General features: G+C 43.1%; 1 protein-coding gene across 12 annotated transcripts in view; it reads left to right on the top strand.

Moving 5' to 3' along the window:
* Positions 1 to 18,128, top strand: part of CCDC18 (coiled-coil domain containing 18) — a 144,851-nt gene that overhangs the window by 90,925 nt on the left and 35,798 nt on the right. For all 12 annotated transcript variants that reach the window (XM_059688810.1, XM_059688823.1, XM_059688820.1 and 9 more), the window contains 4 exons: positions 1,380 to 1,496; positions 2,706 to 2,849; positions 5,351 to 5,554; positions 11,877 to 12,014. In XM_059688810.1, coding sequence (XP_059544793.1) covers positions 1,380 to 1,496; positions 2,706 to 2,849; positions 5,351 to 5,554; positions 11,877 to 12,014 — 603 coding nt within the window. The remainder of the gene's footprint in view (positions 1 to 1,379; positions 1,497 to 2,705; positions 2,850 to 5,350; positions 5,555 to 11,876; positions 12,015 to 18,128) is intronic.

Here is an 18,128-nt window from a genome sequence, read left to right as displayed (position 1 = left end):
AGTGTTGACCTCACCGGGGCCATCTTGACCTCTCTGGGGGCGTCCCGACCTCACCGGGGCAGTTTCAGCCTCACCAGGGCCGTCCCGGCCTCACTGGGACAACACAAAGTTTGGCATTCTGTCTTTTGTTGGGCAGCTCCTTGCTGGACAAAATCTCCAGGCATTCTTGGTGGCTGAATATCTGGTATGCTTGCTTGGATTTCGTTTTCTACTAAGAGCACAGTCTGCTTGTCTGCCGTCTCCCAGCGTCCCATGTGAGACTGGAATTGGTGGACGTGCTTGTGCATTTGCTGGTACAGCGATTCCATGTTGCCAGCCCAGCCTGGTCTGGCTCTGGCTTCCTCAGAACCTGATTCTGCTTCTTGAGTGTGTCTCTTTTGGATGCGAGGAGTTGAAATCTGCAGTTTGTTGGGTTGGGCTCTGTACTTGGTGCCTCTGCACATCCTACTCAGTCTCAGTGCTCTTCTTTCTTTCCTTCCCGTTGTAGAGCCTCCACTGGGCCAGCTTTCCCATGGTTCCAAATGATAGTTGTTTGTCCTATAGTTGGTAGTTTCGATGTTGTTGTGGGAGGCAGCACACACAGGTCTGTACCTTATGCTGCCATCTTGGTTCTCCTGGGTCTGCTTCTTGACTGTGTCTCTTATGGGTGCGAGGAGTTGAAGTCTGCAATTTGTTGGGTTATGCTGCAAAAGCGCAGGTGGGTCTTTTTGTGCCACTGGCACGGCTTGGATGGGGATGTAAATTGAGTAGGGCAGGGTCTCAGGGAGTCACCAGGACGGAGCAAATAGCAATGGCGTCTCCGCTGCTCCTCGCCTCTCTGGGACTGCGGCAATTTGCGTCCCCTAGTGCCAGCGAGCAGCTGTGCGACAAAGCCTCCCTTGTTTTCCAACCGCTGCAAGGCTGTGCCGCCTCTCCCCGTGGGGTCTAGGGCCTCAGAGATTCGCCCCAAGCAAGCCCAGAGGATTCGAGAGTTTGTAACCTTCTCCGATTGAAAAAAAACGCGCATCCAGTTGCAGCCTGCCTGGCCCGCGACTCTGTACCTCTGTTCTTGGTGCTTCTGTAGCTCCTACTCAGTCTCACTGCTCTTCTTTCTTTCCTTCCAGTTGTAGAACTTCCACTGGGTCAACTTCCCCATGGTTCTGAATGGTAGTTGTTTGTCTTATAGTTGGTTGTTTCAGTGATGTTGTGAGTGGCAGCACGCACAGGTCTATACCCTACGCTGCCATCTTGGTTCTCCTATTATTCTTTTTAATAATTTATTTGAGATGAGTTTGTTTCAGTTATACCCACTATAAATAATTCTAAAACACATTCTAAGCACACAATTTTTCACATCAGAATAAAATTGAATGACAGTTTAATGTTATTTTCCTATTTAGGTTACACATTTGGATATGACTATACGTGAGCACAGAGGAGAAATGGAACAGAAAATTATTAAATTAGAGGGTACACTAGAGAAATCAGAATTGGAACTTAAAGAATGCAACAAACAGGTAAATTATAAAAATTACATATTTTAAATTGTTTTAAAAATAATTACTTTACTGTAAGTATCCATTATTCATATAGCATAACTTTTTAACAGAATATATATTAAAAATACTATATAATTTTATTTTTTTAAACTATTTTTATTGATTTCAGAGAGGAAGGGAGAGAGATAGAAACATCAATGATGAGAGAGAATCATTGATCGGCTGCCTCCTGTATGCCCCCTACTGGGGATCGAGCCCGCAACCCTGGCATGTGCCCTTGACCAGAATCGAACCCAGGACTATTCAGTCAGCAGGCTTGATGCTCTATCCACTGAGCCAAACCAGCTAGGGCAAAAAATACTATATAATTTTAATCACCTTGTACATGCTACTTTATATTTCTTTTCTCCTCTTAATATTTCACCCTATCTTTTTGAGGTATAATTGACAAATAAAAATTGCATGTATTTAGGGTGTGAAATGTGATATTTGATATACATTGCAAAATAATTACCACAATCAAGCTAATTACTTACAGGGTTTTTTTTGTTTTTTGTTTTTATTTTGGTGACAACACTTAAGATCTGTTCTCTTAGTAAATTTCAACTATGCAATACAGTATTACTATCGTCAAAATGCTATACATTAGATCTATAGAACTTATTCATCCTACATAACTGAAATTTTGTACCCTATGACCAACATTGCAACATTTCCCCCACTATGACTACTCTCTTAATGTTATTTTGAATATAGTTTTTCTTGGATCATTGTGTCCACATACTTATCATAATGTATGCATATCTGAATATGTATAAAATATCTCTGGAAGGATTTGGAAGTAATTTTGTTAACTGGTTGTGGCTAAGGAAGGAACACAGTGGGAAGGGGACTTTTACACTATATTTTTTTCCTTATACACACATTACTTATAAAATTATTTGTAACGTCATGTAATATTTGTTTTAAGGTACCCTAATTTTCTTTTCTTATACAAATATAATTGAGACCTAAATCTCTTTTAGCATATTTAGTTATACATATAAGCATCTTATTAGGCACAAGAATTCTGATGTTTATGTCTAAGTTATGGTTGTCTTAAAAACACACATTTATATTTTTTTGTTTTAGATATATGTGTTCAAAGCTTGACTTACTTGAATTGTAGTTATGATTAAAGAATTATTTTTCCTTAGTTATATTAATATTGTTCTGTTTAAAATTCAGATAGAAAGTTTGAATGAAAAATTGCAAAATGCCAAAGAACAGCTCCGAGAAAAAGAATTTATAACGCTACAAAACGAACAGGAGATCAATCAACTGAAAAAAGAAACTGAACGAACACAACAAAAGATGAAAGAAATAGAAAGTGTAAGCAAATTATTTTCCTCCTAGGGAACATGTATTATTTGAAGAGCCATATAAATCTTTATGTTTTAAACTGTTTGGTTTTAGTATACAGAAACTGTGTTATAAATATTTTTAGGCTAATTATTTGGGCCAATACCTATTAGTTTCTTTTATTAAGTCTTTTATTCTTATGTTCTAATGAGTTGCCAGATGAAGAATCATTAGTTTGCATGTGTGTTGAGTCATGAACCATTTCACCCACTGGCTTTTTAAAAACTGAAATTGCAGCCGGCCAGTGTTGCACAGTGGTTGAGCATCAACCCATGAACCAGGAGGTGTTTTTCCATTCCTGGTCAGGGCACATGCCAGGGTTGCAGGCTCGATCCCCAGTAGGGATTGTGCAGGAGGCAGCTAAACAGTGATTCTCTTTCATCATTGATGTTTCTATCTCTTTCTCCCTCTCCCCTCCTCTCTGAAATCAATAAAAATTTAAATAAGTAAATAAATAAAAACTGAAATTGTTTCTAAGAGCACTTGTGAATGTAACTTTCTCTTGTTTTTAAATACTATACTCAACTGTATAACTTTGTATATCCCTCTTTATTGTGTCTGACTCATTGATTCTCATTGATTATCTGTCTTCTCTAGTAGAATATGAACTCCATAAGAATGGCCACATTGTCTCCTTTGTTCACTCTTGTAGCAACACTTAGAACAGCACGTATCACATAGTAAACATGAATAAATATTAGTTGAATTACATACATAAATCAAGCAGGGTCTCTGAGAACAAGTTTGGGCCCCTGTGGGGGGAAAATGATTACTAGCCCAGTCATTTTGTGTTCCCTAACAAGGATGGCTAAAAATATTTACACGACATTTATATTGACACTAGGGGCCCAGTGCACGAATTTGTTCATCTTGAAAGGAACTTTGGGCCACAAGGCTGCGGTAGGCACAGGGGCGGATCTTGGCCCATCCTCCATGACGCCCCCCCCCCCCCGGCTCCTCCCGCTGTCCCCTGTCCCCTGTCTCCCAGCAGCCTCACTCCTGCCGCCACCACTCCCACGAGCTGATGGTGCTGGCCCGCTCGCATCCGCTGACGGCATGGAGTGATTGGGGCCAGTGCCAGCAGCGGGTGCAAGCGGGGCCATGCCGTCAGTGGCTGCGAGTGGCAGCTGCTGCCTTGATTGCCTCTCAGGAGCAGGGGAAGGTGGAGAAGCCCTCAGAGGCAATCAGGGCCAGCAGCCACTGCTGGCACGCACTGATGGTGCCGAGTGATTGGGACCAGTGCTGGGCACCAGCAGTGGGTGTGAGCAGCGGCTCCGGTGCCGGCAGCAGGTGCAAACACCAGGCGGGACTGTGGCACGCGGGAGCAAAGAATTTTCAGTAACCACCAGAGGCTCATCCTGATGACAGCAACTGGCACCCTGCCTTGGTCTGGTGCCCCTGCTCACCTGCTCCATCATCCCACCGTGCCCAACGCCCACCATGTTCCGCATACACCCCCTGGTGGTCAGCACACGTCATAGCAACTGGTGATTTGGTTGATCCACTGTTTGGTCTATTTGCATATTAGCCTTTTATTATATAGGATACAACAGAGTTGGGCCCTGGGCCCCCATTCCAGACATCAGCATCCTAGTGATTTATACAGTTTTCTTTACTTCTTATCAGCCTTAAGGTCAATTGTCATTCCCTATCATCTAATCAAGCTATTAGAACTCACTTCCTTTTCACTGATTTTTTTTTTCTCTAAGAACAAACTTTACTAGGGACTTAACTGAGTAATGTAAAAGTATTTCAGAGAGAGTAGCAGTCTCAGTGACACACTTTACTCTTACAGGGAATGAAGTAATGACTCTAATCCAGCTGTGTGAGTTAATGTTGGGTTTTATTATTCATGCCAATATATTCTCCATCTTTGACATGGATAATCAGATATTAACTTCTTTTTTCTCTTTATGTTATTATGTATTCTGTCATGTTATATTCATAATGATAAAGGATTATACAGCTGGCATATTAAAGTGATGCAAAATATACCAGTCATTCCCATATTTTTACAGTACTTTTGTCAGTCTCTTGTTATTAAAAATAAAAACATTTTCTGAATATCAATTTCACAGTAGATTATATTCATTGTATGTTAAATTTTATAGAGATTTAGTTGGAAGGAGTGAAGTCACTTATTAAAAGAGAACTCTAAATACAGAGGCAGAGCTGCCTCAAACTGATTGTCAAACTGCAGCAGGAAGGCCAGGGAGGGTTGGGGGGCAGGAGAGAGGTGGGTAAGAGATCAACCGAAGGACTTGTATGCATGCATATAAGCATAACCAATGGACATAAGACCTTGGAGGGTAGGGGAGGCCAGGGATTGTCAAGGGGGGGGGGAAAAAAGGACACATATGTAATACCCTTTGTAATACTTTAAGCAATAAAACAATAAAAAAAAATCTAAATAAGATGTAGGTTGTTTGTATCATTTCATTTTGAACTTAAATATATCCTGTGTATTTCAGGTTATGAAAGAGCAGGAACAGTACATTGCAACTCAATATAAGGAGACCATAGATTTGGAGCAAGAATTGAGGCTAACCCGGGAACAGATGCAAAACTCTCATACAGAATTGGTAGATGCTCGTCACCAACAAATCCAAGCACAGAGAGAAATAGAAAAGCTCTCAACAGAACTGGAGGAAATAAAACAACTCTCTAAAGAGAAGGTAATCCCTATTTTTAATAGTTTTACCTTATTGAAAATATTAATATTTTACCTTTCATTTTTTTTAACTGTATAATACAGTTCTTGCAAAAGTTAGTGTTGCACAACAATGTGAATGTACCTAATGCTACTGAAATGTACACTTAATATGTTTAAAGTGCCCTAGCTGATTTGGCTCAGTAGATAGGTTGTCAGCCAGCAGACTGAAGGGTCATGGGTTCTATTCTAGTCAAGGGCATGTACCTCAGTTGCACATGCCCATTGGGCATGTGTGGTAGGCAACCAATCGATGTGTCTCTCTCACATCGATGTTTCTCTCTCTCAGTCTTTCTCCATCCCTTCTGCTCTCTCTAAAAATCAATGGAAAAATATCCTCAGTGACCGTCTATTGTGGCTCAGTGGTTGAGTATCATCTACCTATGAACCAGGAGGCCACAGTTCGATTCCTTGTCAGGGCACATGCCTGGGTTTTGGGCTCTATCCGTAGTAGTGGGTGTGCAGGAGGCAGCTGATCAATGATTCTCTCTCATCATTGATGTTTCTATCTCTCTTCCTCTCCCTCTCTGAAATCAATAAAAACAATTTTTTAAAAAATATATCCTCAGGTGAGGATTAATAACAATAAAAAAATGTTTAAAATGTTAAACTTTATGTTATTTAAAAGAAAAAATGTTATACTTAGCATATCTTTTTTAAAAATATATTTTTTTATTGATTTCAGAGATGAAGGGAGAGGGAGAGAGAGATGGAAACATCAATGATGAGGGAAAATCATTGATCAGCTGCTTCCTGCACACCCCCTACTGGGGATCGAGCCCACAATCCGGGCATGTGCCCTTGACCGAAATCAAACCCGAGACCCTTTGGTCTGCAGGCCGATGCTCTATCCACTGAGCCAAACCAGCTAGGGCAGCATAGCTTTTTAATGTAGCTAGGAAGTTCCTCAGAATTGAGTTTTGGCCAATCTAATTAGTTTTTAATAAATTGAGTTATTAAAGCACTTTTAGACCTTCAAGTGAGTTTAAGCTAACACTTTTTTTTTAAGATTGTTTTTTTTTTTTTTCCAGAGATAGAGAAAGGGAGAGGGGCAGAGAAAGAGAGAGAGAAACATTGATGTGAGAGCAGAACATTGATTGGCTGCCTCCTTCTCACCTGGGTCAAGCCCGGGCAAGTGCCCTGACTGGGAATCAAACCAGCAACCTTTCAGTGCACAGGACAATGCCCAACCAACTGAGCCACACCAGCGAGGGATAAGCTATTACTTTAAAGGCAAAATAAAGCTAATAAATCTTTATTGAGTGAAAGATTTTATATTTGTAGCCACTCCTATAAGTGAAAACTGATTATTTAAATATATGACTATTATGAAACCTGCAATCCTGAACACTTGGGGAGGTATTGTGCTTTTAAAAAGCAAGAACAGCCCTAGCTGGTTTGGCTCAGTGGATAGAACGCTGGCTCATGGACTAAAGAGTCCTGGGTTCAATTCTGGCCAAGGGTACATACTTCGGTTTCAGGCTCTATCCCTGTCCCTTGTTGGGGCACGTGAGGGAGGCAACCAATCCATGTGTCCCTCTCACATTGATGTTTCTCTCTCTGTTTCTTCCTCTCCCTTTCACTCTGAAATTAGCCCACTATATTTAGTCAAACATTTAATTAATGCCTTGGCAGGGCCAACTAAATGATTCCTAAAAATCAATGGAAAAATATCCTTGGGTGAGGATTAACCAAAAAAAATTAAATAAATAAATTAAATTAAATAAAAAGCAAGAACACTAGCCCTGGCTGGTGTGGCTTAGTTGGTTGGGCATTGTCCCATGCACCATAACGGTTGTTGGTTCGATTCCCAGTCAGGGCACATGCCCGGATTGTGGGCTCCATGTCCTGTGAGGGACATGCAGGAGGCAGCTGATCAATGTTTCTCTCTGACATTGATTTCTCTCTTTCTCTCTCTCTCTCTCCCCCTTAAAAAAAATGAATGGAAACATTTTAAAAAAATAGTTAGATTGGTACCCATGGGTTAATTTGAGAAAAATATATTTATTGGTGTTCTAGAAAAGTTCTTGTGATTTTTTTAAAATTTATTTTTATTTTTGATTTCTATAATGGTTAGTAATTCAATATAGGAATTGAGTTAAAGTATTTTTATGTTTAATTTTGGTTAACCTAGTGGTTTTTTTAAATTCACATTTCTAGATGGTTAGACTAATACAAAATATTTAGGGAGTATTTATTAAAATAATAAGGCATTTGAGAGTCTACCAGAAGGGAAGCTATCTACTTTTTTTATTTTTATTTTTTTTATTTTATTGATTTTTTACAGAGAGGAAGGGAGAGAGATAGAGAGTTAGAAACATCGATGAGAGAGAAACATCGATCAGCTGCCTCCTGCACATCCCCCACTGGGAATGTGCCTGCAACCCAGGTACATGCCCTTGACCGGAATCGAACCTGGGACCTTTCAGTCCACAGGCCGACGCTCTATCCACTGAGCCAAACCGGTTTTGGCAAGCTATCTACTTTTATCTCACTTCTGCCCTTATCAATAGTATCTAATTATAGTAGAACTAGAAGCCTGTTGCACGAAGATTCGCGCACTAGGCCTTCCTTCCCCTGGCTGCTGGCACCGGTTTTCCTCTGGCACCCGGGACCCAGGCCTTTGATCCAGCCACAATAGAGAAGCCAAGCCTCTTCAGTCTTCAGTCTGGCCGGAGCCTTCAGTCTTCGCTCCACACCCGTGTATGCAAATTAACCACCATCTTTGTTGTGTTAATTTGCATAGTCGCTCTGATTGGCTGGTGGGCATGGCAGAGTGACACCAATTTGCATGTTTCTCTTTTATTAGGGTAGATTGATCTTATCTGATAAAATCAGTTAATCAAAAGTGAATGAGCCCTGACCTGTTTGGCTCAGTGGATAGAGTGTCAGCCGGCAGACTGAAAGGTCCCAGGTTCGATTCCGGTCAAGGACATGTACTTTGGTTGCGGGCACACCCCCAGTGGGGAGTGTGCAGGAGGCAGCTGATGGATATTTCTCTCTCATCCATGTTTCTAACTCTCTACCTCTCTCCCCTCCTCTCTGTAAAAAATCAATAAAATATATTTAAAAAAACAGTGAGTGAATGTGGGAAATTATTTAAAATGTCAATTTAAAATATTATATTTTAACCCCAAACTCTAAATATGCATTCATATGTTAATCTTTAATGTGGGACCAAATCTTGGTTCTTTGTGTATGGGTAGGATTATTTGATTAGAATCTACCTGGTCTTTCTTCCATAAATCATACTCATTCCATCAAAAGAGGTGGGGAACATTTTTTTGCCCATGTCCCCATTTGGATATTTATAACTTCATTCCAGGGCCATACAAAATTATCAACTTAAAAATTAGCCTGCTATATTTGGTCAAACATTTAATTAAAACTTTGTCAGGGCCAGACCAAATGATTTTGTTGGCCTTATACAGGTCCCATGGGCCTGACGTTCCCCACCCCTCAATAGTTTCCAATTCAAAGTGAAAGAAGAGGCAGAGGAAGACAAATGCCATATAATTTCACTTATATATGGAATCTAAAGAACAAAATAAATGAACAGACAAAACAAAAACAGACTTGTAGATACAGAGAACAAACTGATGGTTGCCGGATGGAAGAGAGGTTGGGGAGCTCTGTGAAAAAAGGTGAAGGGATTAAGAAGTACAAATTGGTAGTTACCAAATAGTTGCAGGAATGTAAAGTACAGCATAAGGAATATAGTCAATAATATTGTAATAATCATATATGATTCTGGGTGGGTGTTAGAATTATTGGAAGGATCACTTTGTAAATTAGATAAATGTCTAACCACTATGCTTCATACCTTAAACTAATGTAAAATAAGATTGAATGTCAACTGTAATTGAAAAATTAAAACAAGAAGACATTTAAAAAAAACCAAAGTGGAAGAATTAAAAAAACATTTGAAAATTAATTAGAGTATAACATCTCATATTTTTTATGAGGTTTCCGACAATATTTTACAGCTACTTGACTGCTTGTATGGCTAGCAAAAGTTTGTGATTCATTTATTGGGTGCTTTACAGCATGTAACTTAGTTTTCATATAAAAACTTTCCTTTTGCCCGGCTGGTGTGGTCAGTGGTTGAGCGTCAGTCATGAATCAGATGGTCACTTGTTCAGCTCCCAGGCAGGTTGCATGCCTGGGTTGCAGCTTGATCCCCAGTGCAAGAGGCAGTCAATCCATGATGTTTCTCTCTCATCGATGTCTCTATCTCTCTATCCCTCTCCCTACCTCTCTCTCTCTCTCAAATCAATAAAAACATATTTCAAAACAAAATAAAAAAAGAGTTTTCCTTTTGCACATATATTTCATCATTCTTCATAATGTGTAATAAAATTACATATTACAGTCACAAGCACAAGTAGCATAAATAGGTTTGGATAATTACACAACTGACTCTTGATAAGCAAATAGCACTTCTGGTAAACAAAATTGCATGGGCCTACTTAGGAATAGACTATTTTCGGCCTAGCTGGTTTGACTCAGTGGATAGAGCATTGGCCGGTGGACCAAAGGGTCCCGGGTTCGATTCCGGTCAAGGGCACATGCCCGGATTGTGGGCTCGATCCCCAGTAGGGGGTGTGCAGGAAGCAGCCAATCAATGATGCTCTCTGACAGTTGGTATTTCTCTCTTTCCCTCTCCCTTTCTCTCTGAAATCAATTATATACATATATATATATATATATATATATATATATATATATATATATATATTAATAAAAGAGAAAAATGGTAATTGGCGTACGACGATACCCTTTTCATTGGCTAATCAGGGCTATATGCAAATTAACTGCCAACTAAGATTGGCAGTTAACTGCCAACAAGATGGCGGTTAATTTGCATATGTAGGCACAATGCAGGGAGGCGAAAGGGAAAGCAAGAAGAAGCCCCCTGCCACTGACAGTGATCGGAAACCCAGGGGGGAGCTAAGAGCTGGGGGGCAGGGCAAAGGCGGCCCTGGGGCCACCTTTGCCCTGCCCCCCAGCCATGATCAGAGAATCAGGTGCCTTTTCCACCCTGGCCAGTGATAGCAGGAAGTAGGGGTGGAGCCAGCGATGGGAGCTGGACACGGTCGAAGCTGGCAGTCCCGGGAGCTAGGGGTCCCTTGCCTGGGCCTAAAGCGGAGCCCACGATCGCGGGGCCGCTGCAGCTGCGGGTCCCCGCTGCCCGGGACGGACGCCTCAGCCAGAGGCATTAGGCCTGGGCAGGGGCGGAGCCTGCAACCGCGGGGAGCTGGGGGTCCCCTGCCCAGGCCTGACACCTCTGCCGGAGGCCTCAGGCCTGGTCAAGGGGCCGATCCGGTGATTGGTGATCGGAGGGTGATGAGGGTCAACTCCTCTGGCCGAGGCATCAGGCCTGGGCGGGGGGCTGAGCCGGGGATTGGGGTGATATGATGGTCCCCTTGCCCAGGCCTGAAGCCTGGGTCAGAGGCGTCAGGCTTGGGCGGGGGGTGGAGCAAGCGATCAGAGGGAGATGGGGGTCCCCTGCCCAGGCATGATTCCTGGGCCAGAGGCCTCAGGCCTGGGCGGGGGCCAGAGCCAGTGATCGGGGGGAGATGGGGGTCCCCTGTCCAAGCCTGACACCTCTGGCGGAGGCGTCAGGCCTGGGCAAGGGGCCTATCAGGCGATCGGAGGGTGATGGGGGTCTATGCCTCTGGCTGAGGCATCAGGCCTGGGCAAGGGGCAGAGCCAGCAATCAGAGGGGTCTGGGGGTCCCCTGCCCAGGCCTGATGCCTGGGCCAGAGGCATCAGGCCTGGGCTGGGGGCAGAACCAGTGATGGGGGGAAATGAGGGTCCCCTGCCCAGGCCTGACGCCTCTGACAGAGGCGTCAGGCCTGGGCAAGGGGCCGATCCTGCGATTGGAGGGTGATGCGGGCCAACGCCTGAGGGCTCCCAGTATGTGAGAGGGGGCAGGCTGGGCTGAGGGACACTCCCCCCCTAGAATTTCGTGCACCGGGCCCCTAGTATATATATATAAAGAGTAGACTATTTTCTGCCAAAGTTCAGCTTACTATGGTTATTAGTTTGTTTTACAGAAAGCATTGATTTGTGAACTTATAATATTGAACAATATACTAATGTACTCCCATTAGTAGTCTTTTAAATGTATAGACTTTAAAGTCTACCATCTAATAAGTTAACTTAGTATATGAGTGTTTATAATGTTAAAAGATTAAAGTACTTCCATAAATGGAGAGGATTTGCTTAGCTATAGTAGCTAGATAGACAAATTATATAACCTTTACTAATATGTCATTTTTAAGGAAGCTCATGGAAACCATTTAGCTGAAGAACTGGGGGCCTCTCAAGTACGTGAAGCTCATTTAGAAGCAAGAATGCAAGCAGAAGTCAAGAAATTATCAGCAGAACTAGAATCTCTCAAAGAAGCTTACCATCTGGAGGTAAAGAACATTTTAATTTGTTTCATTACTCCCTGCAGAAATGGGTTGACCTATCTGGACATAAATATAAGTCTAGCTCTTAAGTGTTAATAATAGAATAATAGGTTGTGGTTTTATTTCTGGTAGCCTAAACATACAACTTTGACTTCATATCCAGTGAGCTATATGCTGTGAGGTTAAGAGCTTGAATTCTTGAGCCAGGTACCTGGTTACAAATCTCAGCGCATCACTTAGCACTTATGTGACCTTGGGCAATTAATACCTCAGTCTAAAATGAATAAAATAATAGCATCTATCTCATAGAGCTGTGTAGAGGATTAAATGAATTAATATAATTAAAGTTCTTATACCAAAGCATGGTTCATCATCATCATTATTGGTTATAAGATAGCACTTACCAAAACTAACTGGTGTATTTAAAAATCCAATAGAAGCAATTTAATGTGATGTGAATCTATAATGCTTTGTAATTTCCAACATTTGTTCTGATATTAAGTTAGATGGAGAGGCAATACCAGAACCTGATACTTTGCTTTTTAGCTGTTAGTATGTCTGAGCTTTTATAAAAATAGGCAGTATTACCAATTAGAAGAGCATTTCTTGTCTTTTTAAAAACTACATCTGAAGATGTTATCTAAAATGTATGTGCAAGATCTAAATAAAATACTTGTGAAGTTCTAATAAGGCATTTTTCTAATGGCAAAACTTGCAAATACATTTATATTAAACACCTTTCAAAGCAGTGTAGGCAAATGCCTGTACTTGCTGCCTCCCACAACCACATCAAAATTACAACTAAAATACAGAACAACTATCATCCAGAACCACAGGAAAGCTGGCTGAGTGGAAGTACTACAACTAGAGAGGCAAAGAATAAAGCACACTGAGACTGGTAGGAGGTGCGGAGGCACGGCACGGCCTGGTCCGGCACCCATGTGTGCCGCTTTTATAATCGGGAGGGAGGTCACCTCTGCAGAGGGTGCTTGGAGGAGCTAGGGGTTCCAGCCCCACACCAGACACCCAAACCAGGATCCAGAGCTGGAAAAAGAAATTCCTACGGGCAGTAAGAACTACGGACTGTAAAAACCAGTGTAGATTGGGGCTGAGTGACACACGGGCTGCTGGAAACCCAGCTGCTCCTCTTAAAAGGCCGGCACCACGAACTGAACTTACAAGCTCCCACTTCCTCTGAGCACCAGTGCCAGGTGTAAGAAGGTGATCCCCCAAATTTAGGGGTCTTGGTAGAACACAAAACATACTCGGGAGCCAGGCAGCAAAGCAAATTACTTTACTTTACGTAGAAGGGTGCGCAACACATGGTCTGGAAGCACACACACACTGAGCAGGTGGTCTGCTCGGCTTTATAATCCCTGACGCATGTCACTTGTCCCTCTTGATTGGAGCTCAGGCGCACAGTCTTTCACGATTGACTAATTCGAAGGGAGGGGTTGGCCTTGCGGTTTCAAGATAGAGCTCCAAGTCATGTGGCCTGCATGGCAGCTGTCTAAACTGTTCTTTGGCAGAAAAGATGACTTGTTTATTCTCACACAGATGAGGGCCTGGGAGATCCAGACACATAGGAGGAGAAACTGGACAGTCTGGCATCGGGGCAGGAAAACGAGGGCGGCTTTCTTCCAGATGGAAGTGCTCATAGTGGTCATTGTTCCTGTGCTGAGAACTCCCCAGTGCAGGGCTAACTGGAAGCCACTGCTGTTTCTTCTGCCCTGATGATTCCTGAGACCCCGCCCCACCCAATTTACAACCCCACCCAAGCTGTGGGCAGCAGCTTTTGCATATGAATGGCCTGTCCTTTCTCAGCCTAAAACATGTCAAACAATTTGCAACTGGGTCAAAGAGCCCCAAAGCTATCAATAAAAGGCCCAAGACCCAGCACCAGCACCAGCCTGCCTTGCTTCACAGCTGTGCCTCGTCTGGCACTTCCAAACCTGATACTAAGAGGTGGAATCTGCAGATCTCTCTGTAGCTCCTGCTGGGTGGCCCCAGGCAGTGACTGACTTTGCACCTCCCTGGAGAACCAAGACCCAGTGTACCCCATGGTGAGGATCAGACCATACCAGATTATAACTCTATGCATCCAAAAGCAACACACTCAAGGGGCAGACTCAGTGAGCACCAAAGCCCCACTGAAGCAAGTCCTGCTGCATAAGGGTGTCTCCAGCACAGCAGCTTTCCCACTGTAGTCACAGCTGGACCCCACAGCCAAGTGGCGGGAAGGTCGATTCCTCCCAGTGACACCAACAGCAATCAAGGCTCAACTACAACAAGATTGTGCACACAGCCCACAAGAGGTGCATCAAGAACATCCATTTCAGCTAACTGGAGAGGCTGAATCACTGGGCCCTATAGGACATCTACCACACAAGGTCACTCTATCAACTCAAGGAGACTTAGCAGCTACCCAATAAATAGAAACAAACACAGGGAAGCAGCCAAAATGCAGAGACAAAGAAACATGTCACAAATGAAAGAAATGGATGAAAGCAAACTACTGGATATAGATTTCAAAACCAAAGTTTTAAGGTTACTCAAGAATGTTCTAGAAACCTCCAAGGAACTTAGTGAAACCTTCAAAGATCTTCGTGAGAATGCCAAAAATTGGAAAAGGACCAGTCAGAAATTAAGCATACATTGACTGAAATAAAGAATAATATACAGAGATTCAACAGCAGACTAGAGGATCCCAAGAATCAAGTCAAAGATTTGAAATACAAGGAATCAAAAAACACCCAACCAGAAGAGCAAAAAGAGAAAAGAATCCAAAAATACGAGGATAGTGTAAGGAGCCTCTGGGACAGCTTCAAGCGTACCAACACCAGAATTATGGGGGTGCCAGAAGAAGAGAGAGAGCAAGATATTGAAAACCTATTTGAAGAAATAATGACAGAAAACTTCCCCTACCTGGTGAAAGAAATAGACTTACAAGTCCAAGAAGCACAGAGAACCCCAAACAAGAGGAACCCAAAGAGGACCACACCAAGACACATCCTAATTAAAATGCCAAGGACAAAAGACAAAGAGAGAATCCTAAAAGCAGCAAGAGAAAAGCAGTTACCTACCTACAAGGGAGCAGTTACCTACCTACCTACCTATGACGGCTAGCTGATTTCTCAACAGAAACTTTGCAGGCCAGAGGGAGTGGCTAGAAATATTCAAAGTGATGAATAGCAAGAACCTACAACCAAGGTTACTCTACCCAGCAAAGCTATCATTCAGAATTGAAGGTCAGATAAAGAGCTTCACAGAAAAGAAAAAGCAGGAGCTCCAGTGGCACAATCGGTTAGCGCGTGGTACTTATAAGACAAGAAAAAGCTAAAGGAGTTCATCACCACCAAACCAGTATTACATGAAAGTAGAGGCCCAGTGCATGACATTCGTGCACTAGAGGGTGGGGGCATCTCTCAGCCCAGCCTGTGCCCTCCCACAGTCTGGGAGCCCTCAGGGGTTGTCGTAAGCCTGCAGTCAGTCAGACATCCTTAGCGCTGTCTGGAAGCAGGAGAGGCTTCCGCCACCGTCGCTACGCTCCCCAGCCATGAGGCCGACTTGTAGCTGAGTGGCGCTCCCTCTGTGGGCGCGCACTGACTACCACGGGGCAGCTCCTGCATTGAGCATCTGCCCCCTGGTGGTCAGTGCACGTCATAGCAACCGGTCCTTCCACCATTTGGTTAATTTGCATATTAGGGTGTTATTATATAGGATGTTGAATGGTATTCTTTAAGAAGAGGAAGAAGATGGCGGCATAGGTAAACACCTGAAATTGCTGCCTCGCACAGCCACTTCAAAAATACAACTGAAAGACAAAACAGACATAATCCAGAACCACAGGAAGGCTGGCTGAGTGGAAATTCTACAACTAGAAGGAAAGAGAAAAGCACACTGAGACTCAGAGGAGGTGCAGAAGTAAAGTGCAAGGGTATGGAGGCTCATGTGGAAAGGGCTGGCAACTGAGGACGTGGTTGTCTTTTCAATTGGGAAGGAGACACAAGCTCCCGACTGCTCTGAACTCCAGTTCTGAGCGAGTCTCTGTGGACCCAGATTCATATGGGGAGAAACTGGACTGTCTGGCATCGGGCAGAGCACGAGGGCGGCTTTCTCCAGAGGTGCTTGCAGCGATTACCTTGGGACCCTGAGACCCGGGGCCTCTTTGGACAGGGCTGAGGATCAGCCATAGCTGTTTGCTCCACCCTGTTGATTCCCTGAGACCCCGCCCCACCCAAGCTGTGCACAGAGGCTTTTGCATATGAATGGCCTGGCCCGTTGCAATCTAAAATTACCTAACAAACTGCAGCTGGGTCAGAGAGACCCAGAACATCCAAAAGAAGGCCCAAGGCCCCACAGCAGTTTGCATTGCTTCACAGCTGGGCCTCATCTGGGCACCTCCAAACTCCAAAAAAGGAAGGGGAATCTGCAGTTCTCTTCATAGCTCCTGCTGGGTAACCTCAGGCAGAGGCTAAATTAGCACCTCCTTAGAGATCCAAGAGCCAGTGTACCCAGTGGTCAGAGGGGGACCATCCAGATTACAACTCCTCAGATCCACAAGGGACACATTCAGGGGGCAGACTCAGTGAGCACCAAAGCCCCACTGAAGCAAGTCTTGCCCCAGAAGGGTGTTTCCAGCACAGAAGTTCTCCCACCATAGACACAGCTGATTCTCACAGCCAATTGGCCTGGAGGTCAATTCCTCCCAGTGATACCTACAACAATCAAGGCTTAACTACAACAAGACTGTGCATACAGCCCACAAAGGGGTGCACCAAGAGTGTCCACCTCAGGTAATGGGGGCAGCTGAGCCACTGGGCCCTATAGGACACCTAGCATAGAAAGCCACTCTATCAACACAGGGAAGCAACAAAAATGCGGAGACAAAGAAGCAGGTCACAAATGACAGAAATGGAGGCAAGCAAACTACTGGATATAGAGTTCAAAACCACGGTTATAAGGTTTTTTAAGAATTTTCTAGAAACTGCCAATAAATTTAGTGAGACCCTCAACAGATCTAGTGATACCCTCGAGCATATAAAAAAGGACCAACTAGTCCTAACCGGTTTGGCTCAGTGGATAGAGCGTCGGCCTGCAGACTGAAAGTTCCCAGGTTCGATTCCAGTCAAGGGCATGTACCTTGGTTGTAGGCACATCCCCAGTGGGGAGTGTGCAGGAGGCAGCTGATCGATGTTTCTCTCTCATTGATGTTTCTAACTCTCTATCCCTCTCCCTTCCTCTCTGTAAAAAATCAATAAAATATATTTTAAAAAATCAATCAATAAATAAGGACCAACTAGAAATTAAGCATACACTGACTGTAATAAAGAATATTATAGAGGGATCCAACAGCAGACTAGAGGATCGCAAGAATCAAGTCAAAGATTTGAAATACGAAGAAGCAAAAAACACCCAACCAGAAAAGCAAAAAGAAAAATGATTCCAAAAATATGAAGATAGTGTAAGGACCCTCTGGGACAACTTCAAGCCTACCAACATCCGAATTATGGGGGTGCCAGAAGAAGAGAGAGAGCAAGATATTGAAAACCTATTTGAAGAAATAATGACAGAAAACTTCTCCTACCTGGTGAAAGAAATAGACTTACAAGTCCAGGAAGCACAGAGAACCCCAAACAAAAGGAATCCAAAGAGGACCACACCAAGACACATCCTAATTAAAATGCCAAGAGCAAAAGACAAAGAGATAATATTAAAAGCAGCAAGAGAAAAACAGTTAGTTACCTACAAGGGAGTACCCATACAACTGTCAGCTGATTTCTCAACAGAAACTATGCAGACCAGAAGGGAGTGGCAAGAAATATTCAAAGCAATGAATAGCAAGAACCTACAACCAAGATTACTCTACCCAGCAAAGCTATCATTCAGAATTGAAGGTCAGATAAAGAGCTTCACAGATAAGAAAAAGCTAAAGGAGTTCATCACCACCAAACCAGTATTATATGAAATGCTGAAAGGTATTCTTTAAGAAGAGGAAGAAGAAGAAAAAGGTAAAGATAAAAATTGTGAACAAATACATATCTATCAACAAGTGAATCTAAAAATCAAGTGAAAAAATAAAAATAAAGTGAATAAAATATTTGATGAACAGAATAAACT

This window comes from Myotis daubentonii, chromosome 3 (genome assembly GCF_963259705.1).
Source record: "Myotis daubentonii chromosome 3, mMyoDau2.1, whole genome shotgun sequence".
Lineage (NCBI taxonomy): Eukaryota > Metazoa > Chordata > Mammalia > Chiroptera > Vespertilionidae > Myotis > Myotis daubentonii.
The sequence above is the reverse complement of the archived record's forward strand: the minus strand, read 5'-3'. Positions and strand labels throughout refer to the sequence as shown.